This window comes from Adiantum capillus-veneris, chromosome 12, assembly GCF_014529385.1.
Source record: "Adiantum capillus-veneris isolate H3 chromosome 12, ASM1452938v2, whole genome shotgun sequence".
Classification (NCBI taxonomy): domain Eukaryota; kingdom Viridiplantae; phylum Streptophyta; class Polypodiopsida; order Polypodiales; family Pteridaceae; genus Adiantum; species Adiantum capillus-veneris.
This window is the reverse complement of record NC_140942.1, coordinates 116,530,001-116,548,838: the sequence shown is the minus strand read 5'-3', so window position 1 is coordinate 116,548,838 and position 18,838 is coordinate 116,530,001. Positions and strand designations below refer to the sequence as shown.

Sequence of the window (18,838 nt, the reverse complement as noted above, 5' to 3'; positions counted from 1 at the left end):
GAGTCCCGAGTGTCCCCCCCTCTCTCTCTCTCTCTCTCTCTCATGCACACAGATACATGCACGCTCCCACAGTCACCGACCACCGTCAGATTGGCACAATCATAGGGTGTGCATTCTCCCTCCTGGGCCTCTTCTCTCTTTCCCGTGACAAAACCCACACAACAGCATCGCAGCACTGTAGGCGGCGGGGTAGCGGGGAACCTGGTTGGACGGCGGCTGTCTTGACACGGTATTAAACAAACGTCCCAAAAATAAAAGCCCACACTTTTGAATGCTGGCCTCGACCCTCAACACCAAGAGAGAGAGAATTTTTGTGGAGTAGACGCAAGAAATTTTTGCACCAAGCAGGAGAATATCTGTAAAGGCCGAGAGAGATGAAGGAATTAAGAGGGAGAGAGAGTTTGGCCTGAATACTACGTGTTTCTGGCCCAGCGCCTCCAGGTCTATCCGACTCAGAAGAAGCTGATCTTGACTGTGAAAGCCTCGGAGGTGTTACGTGCTCATGGGAGAGAGTGCGTAGCCCATACATGCTGACTCTTGCCCCTTTGCTTTGAGTCTTTGACCTCCGCTTCAGTGTGCACACTGCCACAGTACTGTCATCTCTAGCTTTTACTGTCACTTCGGAGAAAGAGCGATAGAGAAGGGAGAGGGACTCTGGGAGGGAGGGAACGTTGCAGGGGAAGATATAGAGAGATAGTAAGTTCCGAGGGTAATTACCGCAGAGAGAGAGAGAGAGAGAGACTAGAGAGAGAGAGAGAGCATACCTTTTACTACCTTTCTCTTGGACATGTGCAGCAGGCTTCTTCAGCCATAGACTGAAATAGAAGCTCCGCACGCTTGCATGTATTCATATATATTTTGACTGTAGCCTCTGTCGGACTTCTCCCATTCCCCATTCTCCTTTACCAGAGAGAGAGAGAGAGAGAGAGAGAGAGAGATTGTGTCTGTGTGCGTATGAGAGAGAGAGAGGGGTTCCGCATTTCGTCGGACAGTCTCTGCTCGACGTTCTTCAGAAATAGGCGAAACCGAGCATGAGCGCGCCCGCGCCGAACGAAATTCATGAAAATTTGTATTGAGCAATGAGCTCCTCCTCCTAGCGGCCTAGAAGAGGGGACGCAGCTGCAGCTGTCGCACACAAGAATGAACGACCGCCACACGTCAAATTCCTCCTGATTTAAATCGCACAATCAGCGCACCCTCACTTTGATATATATTATTACCTTATAAACTGAGTACAATTTAATGCTCCTCCCTGATTTCATTGCTATCGGGACGAGGGCAAACCTTATGTGAGTTAGTGCATGCCACCAACAGCGAGCCGCCACCCCGACCTCTAATTGTCAGGCAGAAATACGTACATATAAATTCATGAGGAGCCCCCATGGTCTCCTCCGATCAGAAAAGAGATAGCGTTTCTGCAATATTCCCATCACTGCGAGCTGAGACGCAAGATGAACGTATCATTAATGGCCACGGCCAGTACTGGCAGCACGGCGGGAGCGATGCTGCTGCTGGTAGTGGTTTTGGTGCTCTCCATAGCTGCAATAAAGTGGTTTTGGACGCTGCACAGGCCAATCAAAGGGTTGCCTCCGGGCTCTATGGGCTGGCCTCTCATTGGAGAAACGATGGAGTTCTTGGAGCCGCACTCTGCGACAACACGAGGCCGCTTTATGGAGAAGCACAGCAAGAGGTAAGCAAACTCTCATCTACAAGCGTTTTCAACAGATTTAAGCCCGAGATAACTCACTAACAGCTTGTTATATTTGTCTAGTCCCCCTTAAGCTAGCTATAGAATTAGACTGGAACCTTGCACCTTTTTTTCGACCAATAGGTGCACTGTTTGTCCTTTCCATCGATCCATAGGCTAACCAATAAGCCTTGTAGAATTTTATGATGCAGTTGTAGTCACAAGCCTTTTTCATAGAGTGTGTCCAAGGAATGTCACCGCACAATCAAAGCTCTATACTTTCAACATAAGGCTATTTTTTTCTACTGCTAGTATTAGTATTACTAGTTGTATAGACAAGCTCATTACTCTGCCATTCCTAATCAAATTCTTTTATTGCGTGGATTCTCTCAAAAAAAAAACGCAGTTATGGAAATGTGTTTAAGTCTTGCTTGTTCGGACGCCCCACTATCGTATCAGCTGATCCAGAGCTCAACAAATTCATTCTCATGAATGAGAACAAGCTTTTCCAGTGCAGCTATCCCAGCACCATTAGTGGCATTCTGGGGAAGTGGAGCATGCTGGTGCAAGTAGGGGAAGCGCATAAACGAATGCGAACCATTGCCCTCAACTTCATGAGCACCACCAAGCTCAAGGACTTCTTTCTAGAGGACATTGAAACCCATGTGCTCTTGACACTTCGATCATGGGAGGATGGCCAAGTACTCTCCGCACAGGAACAGGCCAAGAAGGTTTATTAATCTGTCTCATTCTTTCAATTTATATGTATTCAGCATACTGTATATTATGTGAATTGGTAAGAAGCCACATATAGTAATGTGTCTTCATCTCTCTTGAAGGGGAAAATATCATCATTAGGGATTGATGTAGTATCTAGTGCGCACATGAAGGTCGCAATAAGATCACATGAAAAGTGTGAAAACACAGGCACTTGCTATGCAGCACTAGCTATGCCATTTCATGGGATTGTTTTTAGCTTTAGTCTGTGACTGGTTTTAAATTATCTTCATGCGTCGAATCTTGTCTTTGATCCTGACATGTATTCTTCATATGCCTAATTCCTTGGTTTCTTTACCTTGTCTGCATACTTCTGCTGATGGTCATATAGTATATGTATGCACATTCTGATTGGTTTCTATTTGACACTTTCCTCTCAATGCGCAGTTCACTTTCAATCTCATGGCAAAGCAGATTGTCAGCTTCAACCCAGGAGAGGCACGAACGTATGAGCTACTAAAGGATTACTACACATTTATGAAGGGTGTGGTATCAGCACCGCTAAACATCCCTGGGACCGCTTATCACAGGGCCCTTAAGGTAAGCAGATTTCATTACAAGTGCAGGCTAGGAGGGGGTTTATAATTAATTGCACTCATGTTTTCCTACAAATTATCTTATTGCAACATGCTTGCATGCATGCAATGATTATTGACATGTGTTCTTTAATTGAGATCAGTCCAGATCAAAGATCCTTGATACATTAAGGAGAGTCATGGAAGAGCGGTCGCAACAGCCAATGGATACATATAATGATTTGTTAGAAGCAGTGACAAAGGCTGGCACCTTATCGACAGAGCAGGTGCTTGATCTGGTGCTCAACTTGCTGTTTGCCGGCCATGAAACCTCATCAGTTGCCCTCACTCTTGCTCTCAAATTCCTTGCTGATTCTCCCAATGTTGTTCAAGAATTGCGGGTAAATAGATCTCAAAGCCATGTTGCTTAAGTTTTAACATTGCTAAGAGTGATGTCCTATGTGTACTTCTCCATGTAAATGGCTTAATATATTTCACAAAATTAACATTGTTTCACATTTTGATGCTTATTTGTGATTCTATGTCGCGGTATGTAGATGTGTTTCATGTTTAGTGCTTTTCAGAATCACCCTGAGGAAACACTATATTTGGTCAAGGTCACCCCAAGGAGATGCATTTGCGTGCGTGTGCGTGTGCGTGCTCACATCCATCATCTCACACACGAACCCCCTTTCCACCTACAGACCACATAGTAGAGACATTCTTTTAAAAACATTAGCATTACCAAAGTCGCCCTTTAACAATCTGGACTTTCTCATATTACTAGGCTTTCCTGTACCACAGACTTCTTAGTCATCAGGAAAGAGATGATGTAGGTGTGGATTGGACCCATAGCCCCACGTGAACATATGGTGGCATGTCTTTGGGTTAACCAGTCCATCATGTGGCATAAAATGCAGTGTATGTGATATAGCCTTTCAGCAAAGGCATTTTGGATTATAAGCATGTCATGATCCCACGGTCCACCCTAATACTATACCTTACTTTATGTAAAGGAGCAACTTTAAACCTCTTCATATTCAATCCTTACAATCTCAAAGCATTGAAAACAAGTTATGCTTAAGGTTTTAGTCATAGTCGTCGATCATGTATGGCACAGTTAAAAGCACATCTGCTAAACTTGAATAGAAGAGGCGATTGCATTTTTATGAAGCAAGTTCAGCATTTCATGGTTATAATGACAAGTGGCTCAGGAATTAACTAATTGAATGCGCTTTTTGTGTTCATGGCAGGCGGAGCATGAGTCTATTCGTGCAGCTCGCAGCTCCACGGAACGGTTATCTTGGGAGGACTACAAGAAGATGAGCTTCACCCACTGTGTAAGCAGCTCCCCTTGTAGTAGATGGTCAATTGAAAGCATCTGGTCTCTATTATATTTAAGCAAACCTAAACAATGAAAAGGAAGAAGGCTATACATTGCTTGTCTATATGCATCTGCCTAACCCACATTGATGCATGTTCTCCCTTTCTTATTCAAATGTCCACTTTAGCCTTTGAAGACATGCATGTAGCTTTTTTGTGAATAATCATAGATTCTTTTTCCACCTAACAGGAAATAAAGTCTTTTACTTATGAGAAGAAAGGACGGAATTACATCTATGTTTGTTAGATGGAGGGTGACAATAGGACTTTGCATCAACGACTTTGCACCAATTAAAAGGATGAGGGTAGCCTGTAGGTCTAACCCCTTCCTGTTGCTTTAAAAAAGTGGGTTAATTATAACCTTTGAAAAACACACAATAGACACCAATTTCCTTTCTCGATCCCTAAAGGAAGATGGATGTATTTGAGAGGGCGCCAAAAAGGAGGCAGTACATTGCTATTTATTATCACGCTAGAAAAGGTGGGAAATAGGGGGATGTCTGCTTATTGGATATTTCTTTTTCAATTTAACCAATGTTGGATTTCACTTTTAAGATGTGTTGAAATATACTGCTTTTCTTTAATTAAAAAACTACAATTCTCGCAATAGCCAGTAGATACAACGCCCAAGTTTTGAACTAACACATATTATAGAGACCATGGCATCCACATATATATATATATATATAGCTACAAAATTCGTAGAAATGAGCCTCGATAAACCATACCATAAGAGGGTCATCATCATTGCAATAAACTGTTTTTACTACAATCATTGTCTTCAGCATAGGCCAGGGTTAGTAGGTTAAGAGTATATCACCTACAAATTCTAACATTTACCTCTAAATTTTAGATTTGTAGCTGATGAAACATACAAATTCGGAGAAATTTAGCATAAAGACCTTCAAATAAAGTTAAGCTTATTTGAAGAGGGGAAAAGGCAGACCGGGAGAAAATATGATAAAGGTCGGGTGTTTTTGGCTTTCTAAAAGAAGCCTTAGAGGAGAGTTGAGTTAGTCATACTTTCAATGTTTTCAGTGATGATTGGAACTTCCTTTAAATGTCCTCTCGGGTTTAATATATTAAATGGGTCTTTTTTGCCCACTCAAAAGGGACCTTTTTACAATGTAAGGCGTGAATATATTAGAATAGGAACCAAATAGTTACATCTGTTAGCTCAAGGAGTGAGCTTGGGATTACATCAAAAGGGCCGTTCAGAGCTTAGAGAAACGCTAGAATTGAGGAGATCTTGGAGACTATCAAAGCTGCTTTCATCAGAGTGCCTTAAACAGTAAGAAATTAAGGAGTGCATTCATAATCCGTGAATCTTGATGTGAAGTATTGATTCAATAAAATTTATTTGAATATTTTAATTTGTGAAAGGGTGCTTTTATTTAAGGACCTCATTAAAATTAAATTATTGCACTCATTAAAATGTCGGATTGTTGTAGTTCATCAAAGGGCCCTTTTATTTGAAATTAAAACACAACAAAAATGATATACGATTGATTGATTGTACGCATTGATTTTAACATACTCTCCATAAAATCTCTTCCCCTATTGACCTTCTTGACTAGTCACTTGATATTTCACCTTTCATTTCACAACTTGATATGGCTTGACCTTTCTTGCATTCTATTATTTTAGAATGCCAAAGTGAAACGTCACCTTGTTTCTTTTACATATCAGTAGTGAAATTGGAGAAGTTCGGGTGTCGTTCTGCATTATTAGGGAAAATGCATGTTAGTGTTTATTACTCGGAAGGTGGGCGTCCTCCGCAGACTAGTATTTCTTTTACATATCAGTAGTGAAATTGGAGAAGTTCGGGTGTCGTTCTGCATTATTAGGGAAAATGCATGTTAGTGTTTATTACTCGGAAGGTGGGCGTCCTCCGCCTACTACTAGTCATAAAGAAGAGTCATAAGTGAAGAAGGGGATGGGGGTTATGCAGCATATATATATATATATATATATATATATATATATATATATATATATATAGATATAGATATGCTGATCAATGCTCACAACAAATTTTTTTTGGGAAATTGCGCAGGTTATAAACGAGACTCTCCGACTTGGAAACGTTGTACGCTTTGTTCATCGCAAAGCCCTTCACAATGTCTCCTTCAAAGGTCGGTTGAACGCGGTTCTCTCTCTCTCTCTCTCTCTCTCTCTCTCTCTCGTAAGTTGTGTGTGTGTGTGTGTGTGTGTGTGTGTGTGTATATGTAGAACTCTGTACTGCCATGTCATGTACATTGTACATCTTTTTCAACACTTACATCTGCGTGCGCACGCTTGGAATTTGTGATTGAAAATTCTTGTAGTAGAGTCTAGCCTCGCCAGCAGAGGTGCCTCGTTTTGTGTGTCATTCTCTCCATGATGACTCCTTGAGAATGAGTCCTTATGATATATGGCGCTATGCATGGCTATGCCCAATAGCTATACATATAATACGCAATATGTCACACAAACAGTATCCTCTTTTCCTAAATGTCACCCAAGACAGTTGAATTTTTTTAAGAGCCTCCATTATTGCGGTTAAGAGGGGCTTCCCAGCAAGAATGACACTTGGTGGAATCACTTGCGGTTACGCAATGTTGACGCGGCAAGCCTCCACATAAGGAGGTAACCGTTTTTTAGTTACCCCCTCCCCTCAAATAACTTTACCTCCAAGAGGTTTAGTTCGCATTTACCCCTCCCACTTTGTGTGTGCATGCAAAAATTTCAATCACATCAACCCCATCTTGTCTTGTCTTACCATTACCCCCTCCCGTGGATGTCTCCTCTCAGGTTCAACTATGGCTTAGAAATGTAAATTGCATTAGTTGCATATTGTAGGCAAAATCACAACTTTAACATACCTTTTGACCATGCACGATGCTTAGTTTTCCAAAGAGTAAGTGATGACTCATCCTCCCATGTGCACTCTCTTACTAATCGAATAAAATTAGAACACGTTCTTTATGTCATTGGACACTCTCTAATTCATTGGTCAAGAATCTAGTTATCCTCTCAAGTATCTTGCTCAGCGAGGAGGAAATTTTCGTTGATGAAGGAGATGCATTGAAGAGGAAGATTAACAAGCTCTACTCGCACAGAGAACGGAAAGGGCTTGTTATCAAGGATGCCTTTATGGGATAACTAAAAAATGTAGAGAGGATTGTCCACAAACATACACACTGCTATGATCCCAATGTCTTCATGCTTAAGTAAAAAGATGATGTATTCAGGAGCACTAGGGTAACCGAGGATCCTAGAAAGTTTACAGTCACTTGCATTAGGATGTCCTCTTTAGATGACCACGTGGTAGCAAGGCATCATCTTTCAAAATGACCTTATCATGTTAAGGTTTGCTTTGTTTAGAGCTCATATTTGTCCTTGTACGTCTCTAGATCCTTCCAAGTGTCTACTTGGTTTGCCTAGAATGGATAGATTTATATAAAGCACGTATATCAATGAGAATAAACACCAACTAGCTAGTAAGTGACATTCAATGCCATGGATGGGGCCACTCATAGAGCCTCTTAAGTGAGTTTACACATTACCATTGTTAAGAATGGCATGGCAAAAGAAAAAGGGGGGCATTCCATTTTCAAATGCTAGGGAGATATTAGGTTTGTGTATTTAACTTTGCTATAAACTGACCAAGCTAATGGGTTGAAGACTCTTCGACTTGTGATGGAAGTTTGGCACAAAGTTCTCACATAACATAGGCTTTTGTTGGCTTTCATAATTATAGATAGTAGTATTTTTAGCAAACTATGTTTAAGCAAGTTTAAAGGTGTTCTATGAGTAGTTAGAGGTTGATTTTGTCTTTTTGTTTGGCAAAATAAATTTTATGATTTGAACTTACGAGTATAGATGTATGTCATCACCTTGGTTTCTTATCAAAGTACTACCCTGAGTGGATAATGCTTTTGTAAAAGACTTCAAGGATAGCTACTAGCTTAGTGTTAATATGTATGCAACATTCTCTTGTAATGTGCTACTTTTATTAAACAAACAAAAATCAGTTATTTGAGAGACCTTGCAAAAATTACATTGTTTATATCCTTGCGCTCAGGTATTTTGATACCAAAAGGATGGAAGGTATTTCCAGTTTTTTGTGCGGTGCATTTAGACCCAATGGTCTATAAAGACCCTCTTCATTTTGATCCTTGGAGATGGCAAAAGGTAACTAGCTCTTTATCATTCATTCTTGTTTACAATGTTTGTGTTACCATTAGAGATGGAAGTAACACGGTATTAAGAATAATTGTTGCTTTACAGGGCTCAAACCATGGTTATGTGCATGAACAAAAAGCAGCATCGTTACGATTGTCTTTAGCATCTTTAGCAATCGAGTAGGCCCCCAATTTCAGAAGAATAAAAATCCTTTCAAAACATCTCAAATGCATTATAAGTGAAGGGTGAGTTTAGGAAATGGAAAGTCAAAAGGCCTTTTTATATGGAAAGAGTACGTCGAGTGTGCATTGGCATAAATATTCATTATTTTTTCTTCTTTGTAGAGTTTCCTTGCACTATAGAGTGATTTTTCACTTCTGAAGCTATTAAAAATGTACTTTTTTTTAAAGCCATTAGCAATCGATATCCTTGGATGAAAGCCTAGTTGATGCAGTTAAATTATTACATACATATTTAGTAATTTGAATTCATTTAGATCCATGTTTAGTGGTAAAAACATGGTATATAAGGTACATAAAATTATAATTTTCACATATATGGTAAGCAAAAATAATTCTTCATTCATTCAGAAAAAGAGCATATGGTAAGCAAAAATGCAGTACATTGTGAACTTAGTCTTGACGAATCATTTCTTGTTGAGTAGTAGGGTTATTGAACAAGAAAGAAGATTTTACAATTGCAGGAGTGCTCTTTTTGAATGGTGCGATAAATTTGGGTGTGAATCAGGAGCAAGAGAAGAATGTGTACTTCACGCCATTCGGAGGAGGGAGCAGGCTTTGTGCTGGCGCAGAGCTTGCCAAGCTGGAGATGGCTATCTTTATCCACCACTTGGTTCTAGAATTCGAGTAAGATCTCCAAGCACGTGGTCCAGGCAGAGAGAGTGAGAGAGAGAGAGAGAGACACACACACACACACACACACAGTGACATAGAGAGAGAGAGAGAGAGAGAGAGAGAGAGAGAGAGAGAGTAAGATCTCTAAGCACGTGGTCCAGGCAGCTGTAAGAGAGAGAGAGAGAGAGAGAGAGAGAGAGAGAGCTCAGTGTTCACTCACACACACAGACATTCACGTATAAAGTACTGCATGAGTCCTTCCTCTCCCTCTCCCTTTCACACACACACACAAAAGTACTCTTTCCATGCACAAACTCTCTTGCTGCAGCTAGAGCTGCGCTATGTCACACGTACTCTCTCTCTCTCTCTCTCTCTCTCTCTCTGCGCGAGCAACTGCCGAGGCAAATATGCGTGTATTTGGAGTCTCTGTTTGCCTATTTAAGGCCGAGTGCTGCTGAGGTTAATCTGCGCCTGTGTGGTGTTTCTTGTAGCTGGACGTTAGCTGAGCCGGACCGTGCGCTGGTGTTTCCATTTGTGGAGTTCGAAAAGGGACTGCCTCTCCGAATTACCAAATTACATGCATCTTTGTAGAAAGCTTTTCTATAGGCTTTTTCCGCTTTTGCCTTTTCCTCATCTTTACACTAGGAAATCCCATTTTTCGCTAAACAAAGCCCAAGTGTAAAAAGCCCTTTTGTAGGGAATGACGTACAGCCCAATTGATTGTATTTACAGAGGAACAGATAAATTGGATTCGATCGTTGTCGAGAGAGAGAGAGAGAGAGAGAGACTTACTGTTCCCAACGACGTTCTAAAGAGCTCGTTTTTGCGACATTGTGCAGGGTTGAGGGAGAGCTGTTGTGAGAGAGAGAGAGAGAGAGAGAGAGTCCAAGCACTTGTGCATGTTTGTGTGTAGTGATGGGTAATGCAGACAAGAACTTGCCAATAGAAGATGACTATAGGTTCACATCTCACGGGGCAATTTCCCCCGTTTACAATTGCAAGCACTCCCAAAATTATCCTCTCTCTCTCTCTCTCTCTCTCTCTCACACACACACACACACACATACACAATACTCAAGCATGGGTCTTCCATTTCACAATGATCACAAGTAGAGTAAGGTGTTGATTGTGGGATGGGTTTTACTTCTAGATTGTACTATACTAAGAGATTTTAGATTGAGTAGGGTTTGAAAAATGAGTATTATGTATACTAAGATTGATCAAAAGTTCGAAATTGAATTTTTTGTCGTGAATTTAGCTTGTTCTGTCAAAAAATTCATAAAAGGCTAAAAGTACTTAATGATAATACTTACTATGATAATTATAAAATCAACCCTAAAAACTTAGTTTTCATGTCAACTAAACATAGCTAGCAAAAAAGTGCGAGTTTCAAAATGTTGATCAAGGCCAAATTTTGAGCTTTCAAAGTTTATATCGAAGGATTGATGCAATGTTAGTGCAAAGTTATGATCCAAATTGAATCTATAGATGAATAGATCCAAATTTTGAGCTTTCAAAGCTTGTATCAAAGAATTGATGCAATGTTATGATCCAAACTGAATCTATAGATGAACATTGAAAGGCTATGTATTTTTTGGGTCTCCAAATTTACATGAGTGTCATAAATCAAGTTGCTTTCCAAAAATTTGTCATCCATTAACCTATCAAGAATGTAAACTTGTGACTAGAAAACCATGTAAATCGAATTGTAGATGCTCTTTTTATGTTCTACTCGAGGAATTAGCTATGCTTTATTTAAATTGACAAAAAGTTAAAGATTATGTTTATTTTGGAGTTTATATCTAAGGTGTGAAAGGAATTTTTTTTATGAGTAGTCTTGAGATACAAAAATGTGTCTTGCTTATAGCTTACATAGTGCTTAATTGAAATTGACAAAAATTTTCAAGCCTATGTTTATTTTGGGAGTACAATTTTGAGATAAAAAAAGTATCCTACTTTTAGCTTACATAAATAACAATTACTGTGCTAAAATATTAATTAAATAATATAACATTCTATTTGACATGAAGATTGATTAAATTATACAAATTAAATGTTTTACTTCATATTGTATATAATCTTATGCATTGGTTTCACATGATTTAATATAACATTAAAATATATTTTTATTGAGTTAAACATAAACAAGCATGTGAGGTGAGCACTCTTTAAGTGTTCAATTAAATATTAATGATAAACTTTAAAGTACAAGATTTTTAAAAACTGTGATTATTGTATAAAAGGTCTTACGTTCAAAATTTCTTTTAAGATTGACATGGAACTTTATTTAAGACCTTGAAAAAAGAACATTTAAGTGTTCAATTTTGGTATTAAACTAGTCTTAGCCATCATGGAAGTCGCATTCAATTAATACAGTGCGTAGTGGAGGTTTTAAATTTCCAAGCTCTAACATATTAAAGCATTTTGGATTATCAATATACAAATCCCAGTGCACTACTTAAACTTATCAGGGAAGCCATTTTGTACATGGATTTGAATATGAGCATGTTCAACACTTTTTTGCAAAATTTGTAACGAGTTTTTGAATCTTCAAAGTGCTTATTTGAAAATTTTTCCTTCAAATATGGTCCATTTATTGCAAAAATTAGGACATGATACCTTGCATGTAATCCTCTCTAAGGAAGATTGTAGAAGCTTGGATACTTTGGGAGATGCATGGTTGTTCCTTGGAGTGTGGTCTCTTGGGTGGGAGTTGCTTGTAAATACTCAAGGGACTCCTTGCCTTTATCTTGGGTGGGAGTTGCTTGTAAATTCTCAAAAGGGACTCATTGCCTTTATCTTGTTTTACAATTCCTTATGAAAATTTGAGGAGTATTTTGTGGTTTTGGATTGAAGCTTTGATGCTCTTCTTCAATGTTGCTATAGCATTATTGCAACTGTTTGTTTTTCCCAAATGTGTTTTGGTGCTCCCATTAGGGATACACTTTAAAGTTTTGGGATATGCATATTGTAAAATTGTGATTTATTCAAGGGTGTAAACTGTACATGGTAAGCGCTCACTAACAAGTGCATTGGTTGGTGTGAACTATACTCAAAAGTGTAGTCTTTTGGGTGGGAATTTTCTTGTCGATACTCAAGAAATCGCCTTTATCTTGTTTTATAATTTCTTCTTGAAAAGATTCTTTTGTGTTGTTGATTGAACATTTTATGCTCTTTTTTAGCATTGCTATAGCGGTATTCAATAGTTGTTTCTTTGCCCAATAGTGTTTTGGTGCCCCCTTTGTTGACAAGTGCATAGGTTGGTGTGAACTATAAATCCATGCTTAAATAAGTTTCTTCTTGTGAGTGTGGACTCTTGAAAGGGAATCTGATTGTAAAATTCTCAAGGGGAGTCTCAAGGGATTTATTTTATCTTGTTTTATAATTTCTTATGAAAATGTGAGAACTATTTGTGACTTTAAATTGAAGGTTTGATGCTCTTTTGCAACGTTGTTATAGTAGCATTTGTTTGTCAATAGTGGTTTTGATGCCCCAATAAGGATACACTTCAAATCACCATTAATTCTCAAATTTAGAAAGATATGGTGGTAAATTTTTCAAAGTTCCAAGATAAATCAATTGAAAGTGCAAAAAGACTTAATTGGAATAAATGAGTTTTGCTTGTTGTCTTGCAAATAAGAAAAACCTTTTGTCAGCGTTGCAAATTTCTATGAATTTTTAGCTTTTACTTGAAGGGAGATGCTAGCTATTGGTTACTTTATGGTTATGAAAATAAAGTTGTAATAATTAGATGAAGCAAACATTTCCAAACAGCACGGCTGCTCATTAAAGAATCAAGCTTATGGACTTTCAAGTCTACAAAAGACCTAATGAGAATGGGCTTCAACCTATAAGTTATCTTTAAGACATCCACATGATATGAGATGATATGAAATGAGATTTACAAGGTATGAGATGGTAATGTGGTGCATGTAGGGTTGATCCATCTTCCTAGGGATGCTTCCTCACATGCATTTGGACTCTTGTTAGTTGTACTACACTTTGTATTACCTATGTATAATCCTAGCTCATGGCCCTCTTTTGGAGCTTGTTCAATAATATATAAATTTCTTTCATCTTTCATTCTCTTATTATGTGCACTTATGCTAAGTTGATCACCATTGCTACTTTGCTTAATTCTCAATAGGCTCAATATATGGGATCAAAACATAATGAGGATTAGTGCACTTCTAACCTATTGGAACTAATTAGCACTAGTATTAGTTAGTTTTTATAGTCAATTGTGATATTAGCCAAGTGCAATTATTGTTGGAGTTAGGGTTGCAGAGAAACGCACACAGCTTGGAGAAAACGAAGGAAGCTCAAGGCACAATAGAGTGTGTTACTTAGTATGCAATGGAAAGATATATAGCCCTAGAGTGATGGGCGTATATACAATGCACGGGGGGAAAAAACCTCCTCAAGAGGGAAAAAATGCCCCGGCGGTCCTAGTGCGTTCACACGCATCACTACCACATGTATATGGTAACAAATCCCCCCTGGAGTGATGCGGTGAACGAGAGTTGGCACATGAGTAAGGCACATGAGTAAAGGGAAGTGCCATGCCCTGAGGACATGATCAATCCACGAAGGGCAGCAAGCATAAAGCTTTGCGGAAAGCTTCGAGCTTCTCCCGAGACAATGCCTTTGTGAAAAGATCTGCAAGGTTGTCCTATGTTGGCACATAACCAAGCTGATCTCTCCTGCTGAGAGCCTCTCCCTGACATAGTGGTAATGCACCTCAATGTGCTTTGTGCGGGCATGAAAAATTGGGTTCCTCGCAACTGCCAATGTGCTTTGACTGTCAGTGTAGATAGTGTTGGCAGTGTCCTGTCCAACACCCAAATCAGCGATAAGGCGTCTGAGCCATACACACTCAACAGTAGCTGTGAAGATTTCCCTGTACTCAGCCTCACAACTCGAAGTCGCCACAATAGGTTGCTTCTTGCTCAACCATGATATACATGAACTGCCAAGCATGAAACAAAAACCACTTGTGGACACTCTCGTGTCAAAACAACCAGCCAAATCTGAGTCCAAAATAGCATGTAAGTCTGGCGGCAATGATCCCCCCTTGGGATTAAAAAAACCAAGATGTAAAGTGCCACTAGGGTAGCGGAACATCCTCTTGACAGCGTGCCAATGCTTAGACCCTGGACTATGCATAAATCTGCTGACCTATGAGACTGCAAACTGAATATCCGGCCTCGTGTTGCATACATAAATGAGGCAGCCAACAACAGTTTGGTAAAGAGTGACATCAGCAGTATCGCTAGCATCATGTAGACTCAACTTTAAACCTGTTTCCATGGGAGTGGCGTGCAAACTTACATAGAAATGTCTCTATGTAACTTTTCTGACACAAGGCAATACCACCATCACACTGCTTAAACTGTATACCCAAGTAATGATGCAACAGCGCCAAATCTTTCATCTTGAAAGTAGCATTCAAATCAGCCTTAAATTCAACAATATGTCTCTCATTTGGTCCAGTGATCAACAAATCATCGACATAAAGAACCACAATGAGAAGTACATCACCCTCACGCTTTACATACAATGTGCTTTCTGTTGGACTATTACGAAAGACTCGTTTAACCAAATGAGTGTCAGCTTTCTCATACCAAGTACGAGGGGATTGCTTCAACCCATACAAAGCCTTCTTACATCTGCACACTTTGTCCTCTTGTCCTTTTATGACAAAACCGCGAGGCTGCGTTACATAAACTTCCTCAAATATGTCACCATTCAAGAAAGCAGTAACAATGTCTGATTGATGTACATCCCAACCAAAATGAGCTGCCAATGCACATAGAAAACGCATAGTAGTCATACGACAAGTGGGAGCAAAAGTCTCTTCATAATCTATGCCTTTTTGCTGTGCATAACCCTTTGCAACAAGTCGAGCCTTATGATGATCGATCTAACAATTCGGCTTGCGTTTCAACTTGTAAACCCACTTTGTACCAATGGCCTTTTTGCCAGGAGGCAAATCACATAAAGTCCATGTGTCATTTTCTATAAGTGCATCATATCCAATTTTTTGAATTCTGTGCTTCATCAAAAGACAGAGGCTCCTCAACATCATGTAAGCTAGACACAGCCAAAGCATAACAATCCGATGCATAAGATGCATGGCAAGATCCTGAACGAGTACGACTAGACAAAGGTGCATCCAATTTACTGTCACACAAAGTGTGCACCAGCCATTTTGGCATACCTCTAGCCTGCTCATTTTCAACCCTTTTCTCATCAAGTACATCATGTACATCTGCATCAGTAATAGGCTGATCTGTAACATTTTTAGAAACCCCCATAGGCTGTACATTTGCCTCATTGGAACTTACATTCGTATTTTCACCATTGAAAAGAGGCAACAAAGTGTCATAAATGTCCTGTGAGCTTACTTACTGTCTCTAGTACATGACAACAAGGGCTGAATAGAATCTTCCACAAACACTACATCCCGTGAAACCAGAATACGTTTTGTTTGCGGATGATACAACCTGTAACCTTTGCTTTCAGCACTATCAGCAACAAAAATACATTTGACAGCCTTATCATCCAATTTTCTGTGCTGTGTTTGTGGCACCAAAGCATATGCCAAACAACCAAAAACACGCATGTGCTCAATAGAAGGTTTTCTATCATGCCATGCTTCATATGGAGTAATAGACTTCAAAGCTTTCGTAGGACACCTGTTAAGTACATAAGTGGCACACATGATGGCCTCAAGCCAAAAACAATGTGGCAAAGCTTGACTTTTGACCATACATCGTGCCATATCCGTTAGTGACCTGTTTCTCCTCTCAGCAACACCATTTTGTTGAGGAGTATAAGGCACTGTACATTGGTGTTTTATCCCACGACTAGCTAGAAATGCATTAAATTCATGAGACATATACTCCCCCCCTCGATCGGAATGGAGGGTGCCCATAATACATTTTGAGACATTTTCAGCCATAGCCAGAAATTGTTTAAAGCACATAAAAACTTCGGACTTCTCTTTAAGCGGAAATACCCATGCATGCCTGGAGTAATCATCAATGAAAGTCACGAAGTACAGGTAATTGCCCAACGACGGAGTTTGCATGGGCCCACAATATGCACAAGTTGCAACCTGCATGTGGCCCTAACTGAACCATCCTTTGGAAACTTAGAACGTTGCATCTTACCCAGAATACAGCCTTCACAAGCATATTTGACAGGCACTTCAAGAGGCGGCAAAGAAGCAACCATATCAAATTTCTGCAAACGCAGCAAACTAGAAAAATTCAGATGACCAAAACGTGCATGCCAAAGTTTTGCATGTGAAATAGCCCTTGAATCAACAATAGCATTTGCAAAATTTTGTCCACACTTGTCATACAAAGTGAGCTTATACAGCCCACGGCACAAAAGGCCAGATGCAACAATTTCATCACCAGAACTGAGATCATGAACTGTACATCTGTCATCCACAAATTTGACTACAAGTCCAAGTCTAGTAAGTGCGGATACAGACAAGAGATTCTTCTTGATCCCAGGTACATAAAGTGCATCAACAAGTGTGAAGGAACTGCCATTTGCAGTAGTAAGCACAATCTTTCCAACTTCTTGAACCGGATAAGAGGCATTGTTGGCACAAGTGACTGAATTCCCACGAGGGACAGATCGAGAGAGGTAAAAAATTCATGATGTGAGGTAATGTGTTTTGTAGCACCACTGTCAAAATACCACACATGTGAATCTGCAGCAACTGACAAGCATGCATCGTGGACAACAGGATTGTAAGTGCACTCTGCGCTAAAAGCCCATTCTGTGTCAACATCAACATTACAGTCTCCTTTTACAGAAGACCAAACAATGGCTGCATTTGTAGTGGAACCAACATTTGCAGTGGAACTACCCTCTTTCTTCTTAGCCTCTTTGGCCTTCAACTTAGGACACGACTTGATCAAGTGATCATTAGCTTTACAATAATGGCAACGCATCTTCTTTTTGCCCTTATCACCCGAGTTTCCAAAGGAATTGCTGCCTCAAACTTGACAACTTCTGAATTTCCTTGGGTCATAAGTCTCTAAGTACAGCAAAAGTCTGGTAAGAATCTGGTAAGGCATCAAGAACAATCTCCACAAGGGAACTGTCTGAAATGACTTCACCTGCAGAAATAAGTTGCTCATTAATATCCTTGACACTAGCAAGGAAAGTTTCCATATCATCTTCCTCATGCATAATCTTTTACTCCAGCTCTTTACGCAACAAAGCAATTTTAGCCTCATTGCGACTTGCATAAAGACCAACCAAAATATCCCAAGCCTGTTTTGCAGATTTTGCTGAATGTATGTGAGGAACAATGGTGCGCTTCATAGACAATGCAATCAATGCATGAGCCCGCGCATCCGTTACATCCCAACGAGCTTGTTTTGCCGTAGGCAAAACAACTCTTATAGCAGCAATCCTTGCAGCAAGACCTGCAACATCCTCAACATCGCCTACATCCTCAGAACTAGGACGTACATCAATGCCCTGCACAATGTTCCAGACGCCCTTTGACACAAGAACATGTTGCATCATATAAGCCCACATAGGGTAATTGTCCCCATCCAACATGTCCTCAACAGCAAACATCTTGAACACATCTGTGTTGTTGTTGTCAGCCATGGTAAATGCTGCACCTGTTGTGAAAACTGCCCGAAAATAGGAGAAACGGAGCGAGAACAACACGTGCTATATAGCACAAAACCGTAGAAGACTATAAGACACCTATTATGCAGAAAACGGTAATGACAGAAATTCTGCAAAAAATGACGAAATTGCCTGTGCAGACCTGCCTGTAGTGGAAACGGAGGCCGAAATGAGCCCGAATCAAAAATCTGAGTAGACTAAGCTCTGCGAGCGCACCTGAAATATTTGTCGACCTGCGAACGCTCGCCAAACCTCACTGTAATTGGAGAAAGTGAGCAGGCGTGTGCTGGAGCAGCTGGCGACTAAGCACGGGAGGACGCAACTTGTTGTAATACCAATTGTTGGAATTAGGGTTGCAGAGAAACGCACACAGCTTGAGAAGACGAAGGAAGCTCAAGGCACACAATAGAGAGTGTGTTACTTATTATGCAATGGAAAGATAGATAGCCCTAGAGTGATGGGCATATATACAATGCACGGGGGAAAAAACCTCCTAAAGAGGGAAAAACTGCCCCGGCGGTCCTAGTGTGTTCACACACATCACTACCACATGTATATGGTAACAATTATGGTCTTAGGTATTTAGTTTTAGAAACCCCTACTGACCTTGATCAATTAAGCATTGATTAGAGAGGTATGGCATGCTATTCTTGTAAATTTATCAAAGTATACTAATATAACAATTCTTTATGATGGATCAATCAAAGGCTCAAATCAAAAGCTTTAATTGAAGCAAAGAACGACAACATAGTTTTGATAAGCTTAAGGTAGCTTGAACTATAACACCC

General features: G+C 39.9%; 1 protein-coding gene across 2 annotated transcripts; it reads left to right on the top strand.

Moving 5' to 3' along the window:
• The first annotated feature begins 202 nt into the window (after nucleotides 1–202).
• On the top strand, nucleotides 203–10,214 carry LOC147446380 (cholesterol 22-monohydroxylase CYP90B52-like). 2 transcript variants are annotated; one of them, XM_086525614.1, is made up of 9 exons: nucleotides 213–1,690; nucleotides 2,094–2,418; nucleotides 2,852–3,004; nucleotides 3,144–3,380; nucleotides 4,233–4,319; nucleotides 6,419–6,497; nucleotides 8,429–8,538; nucleotides 9,277–9,395; nucleotides 9,875–10,214. In XM_086525614.1, the coding sequence occupies exons 1-9, from the start codon at nucleotides 1,452–1,454 to the stop codon at nucleotides 9,972–9,974; spliced, it is 1,449 nt and encodes a 482-aa protein (XP_086381740.1). In that variant the 5' UTR covers nucleotides 213–1,451; the 3' UTR covers nucleotides 9,975–10,214. The 2 variants fall into 2 exon arrangements, with proteins under 2 accessions (XP_086381741.1, XP_086381740.1); XM_086525615.1 differs by lacking the exon at nucleotides 9,875–10,214 and having other exon boundaries at nucleotides 203–1,690; nucleotides 9,233–9,328.
• Nucleotides 10,215–18,838: the final 8,624 nt, after the last annotated feature.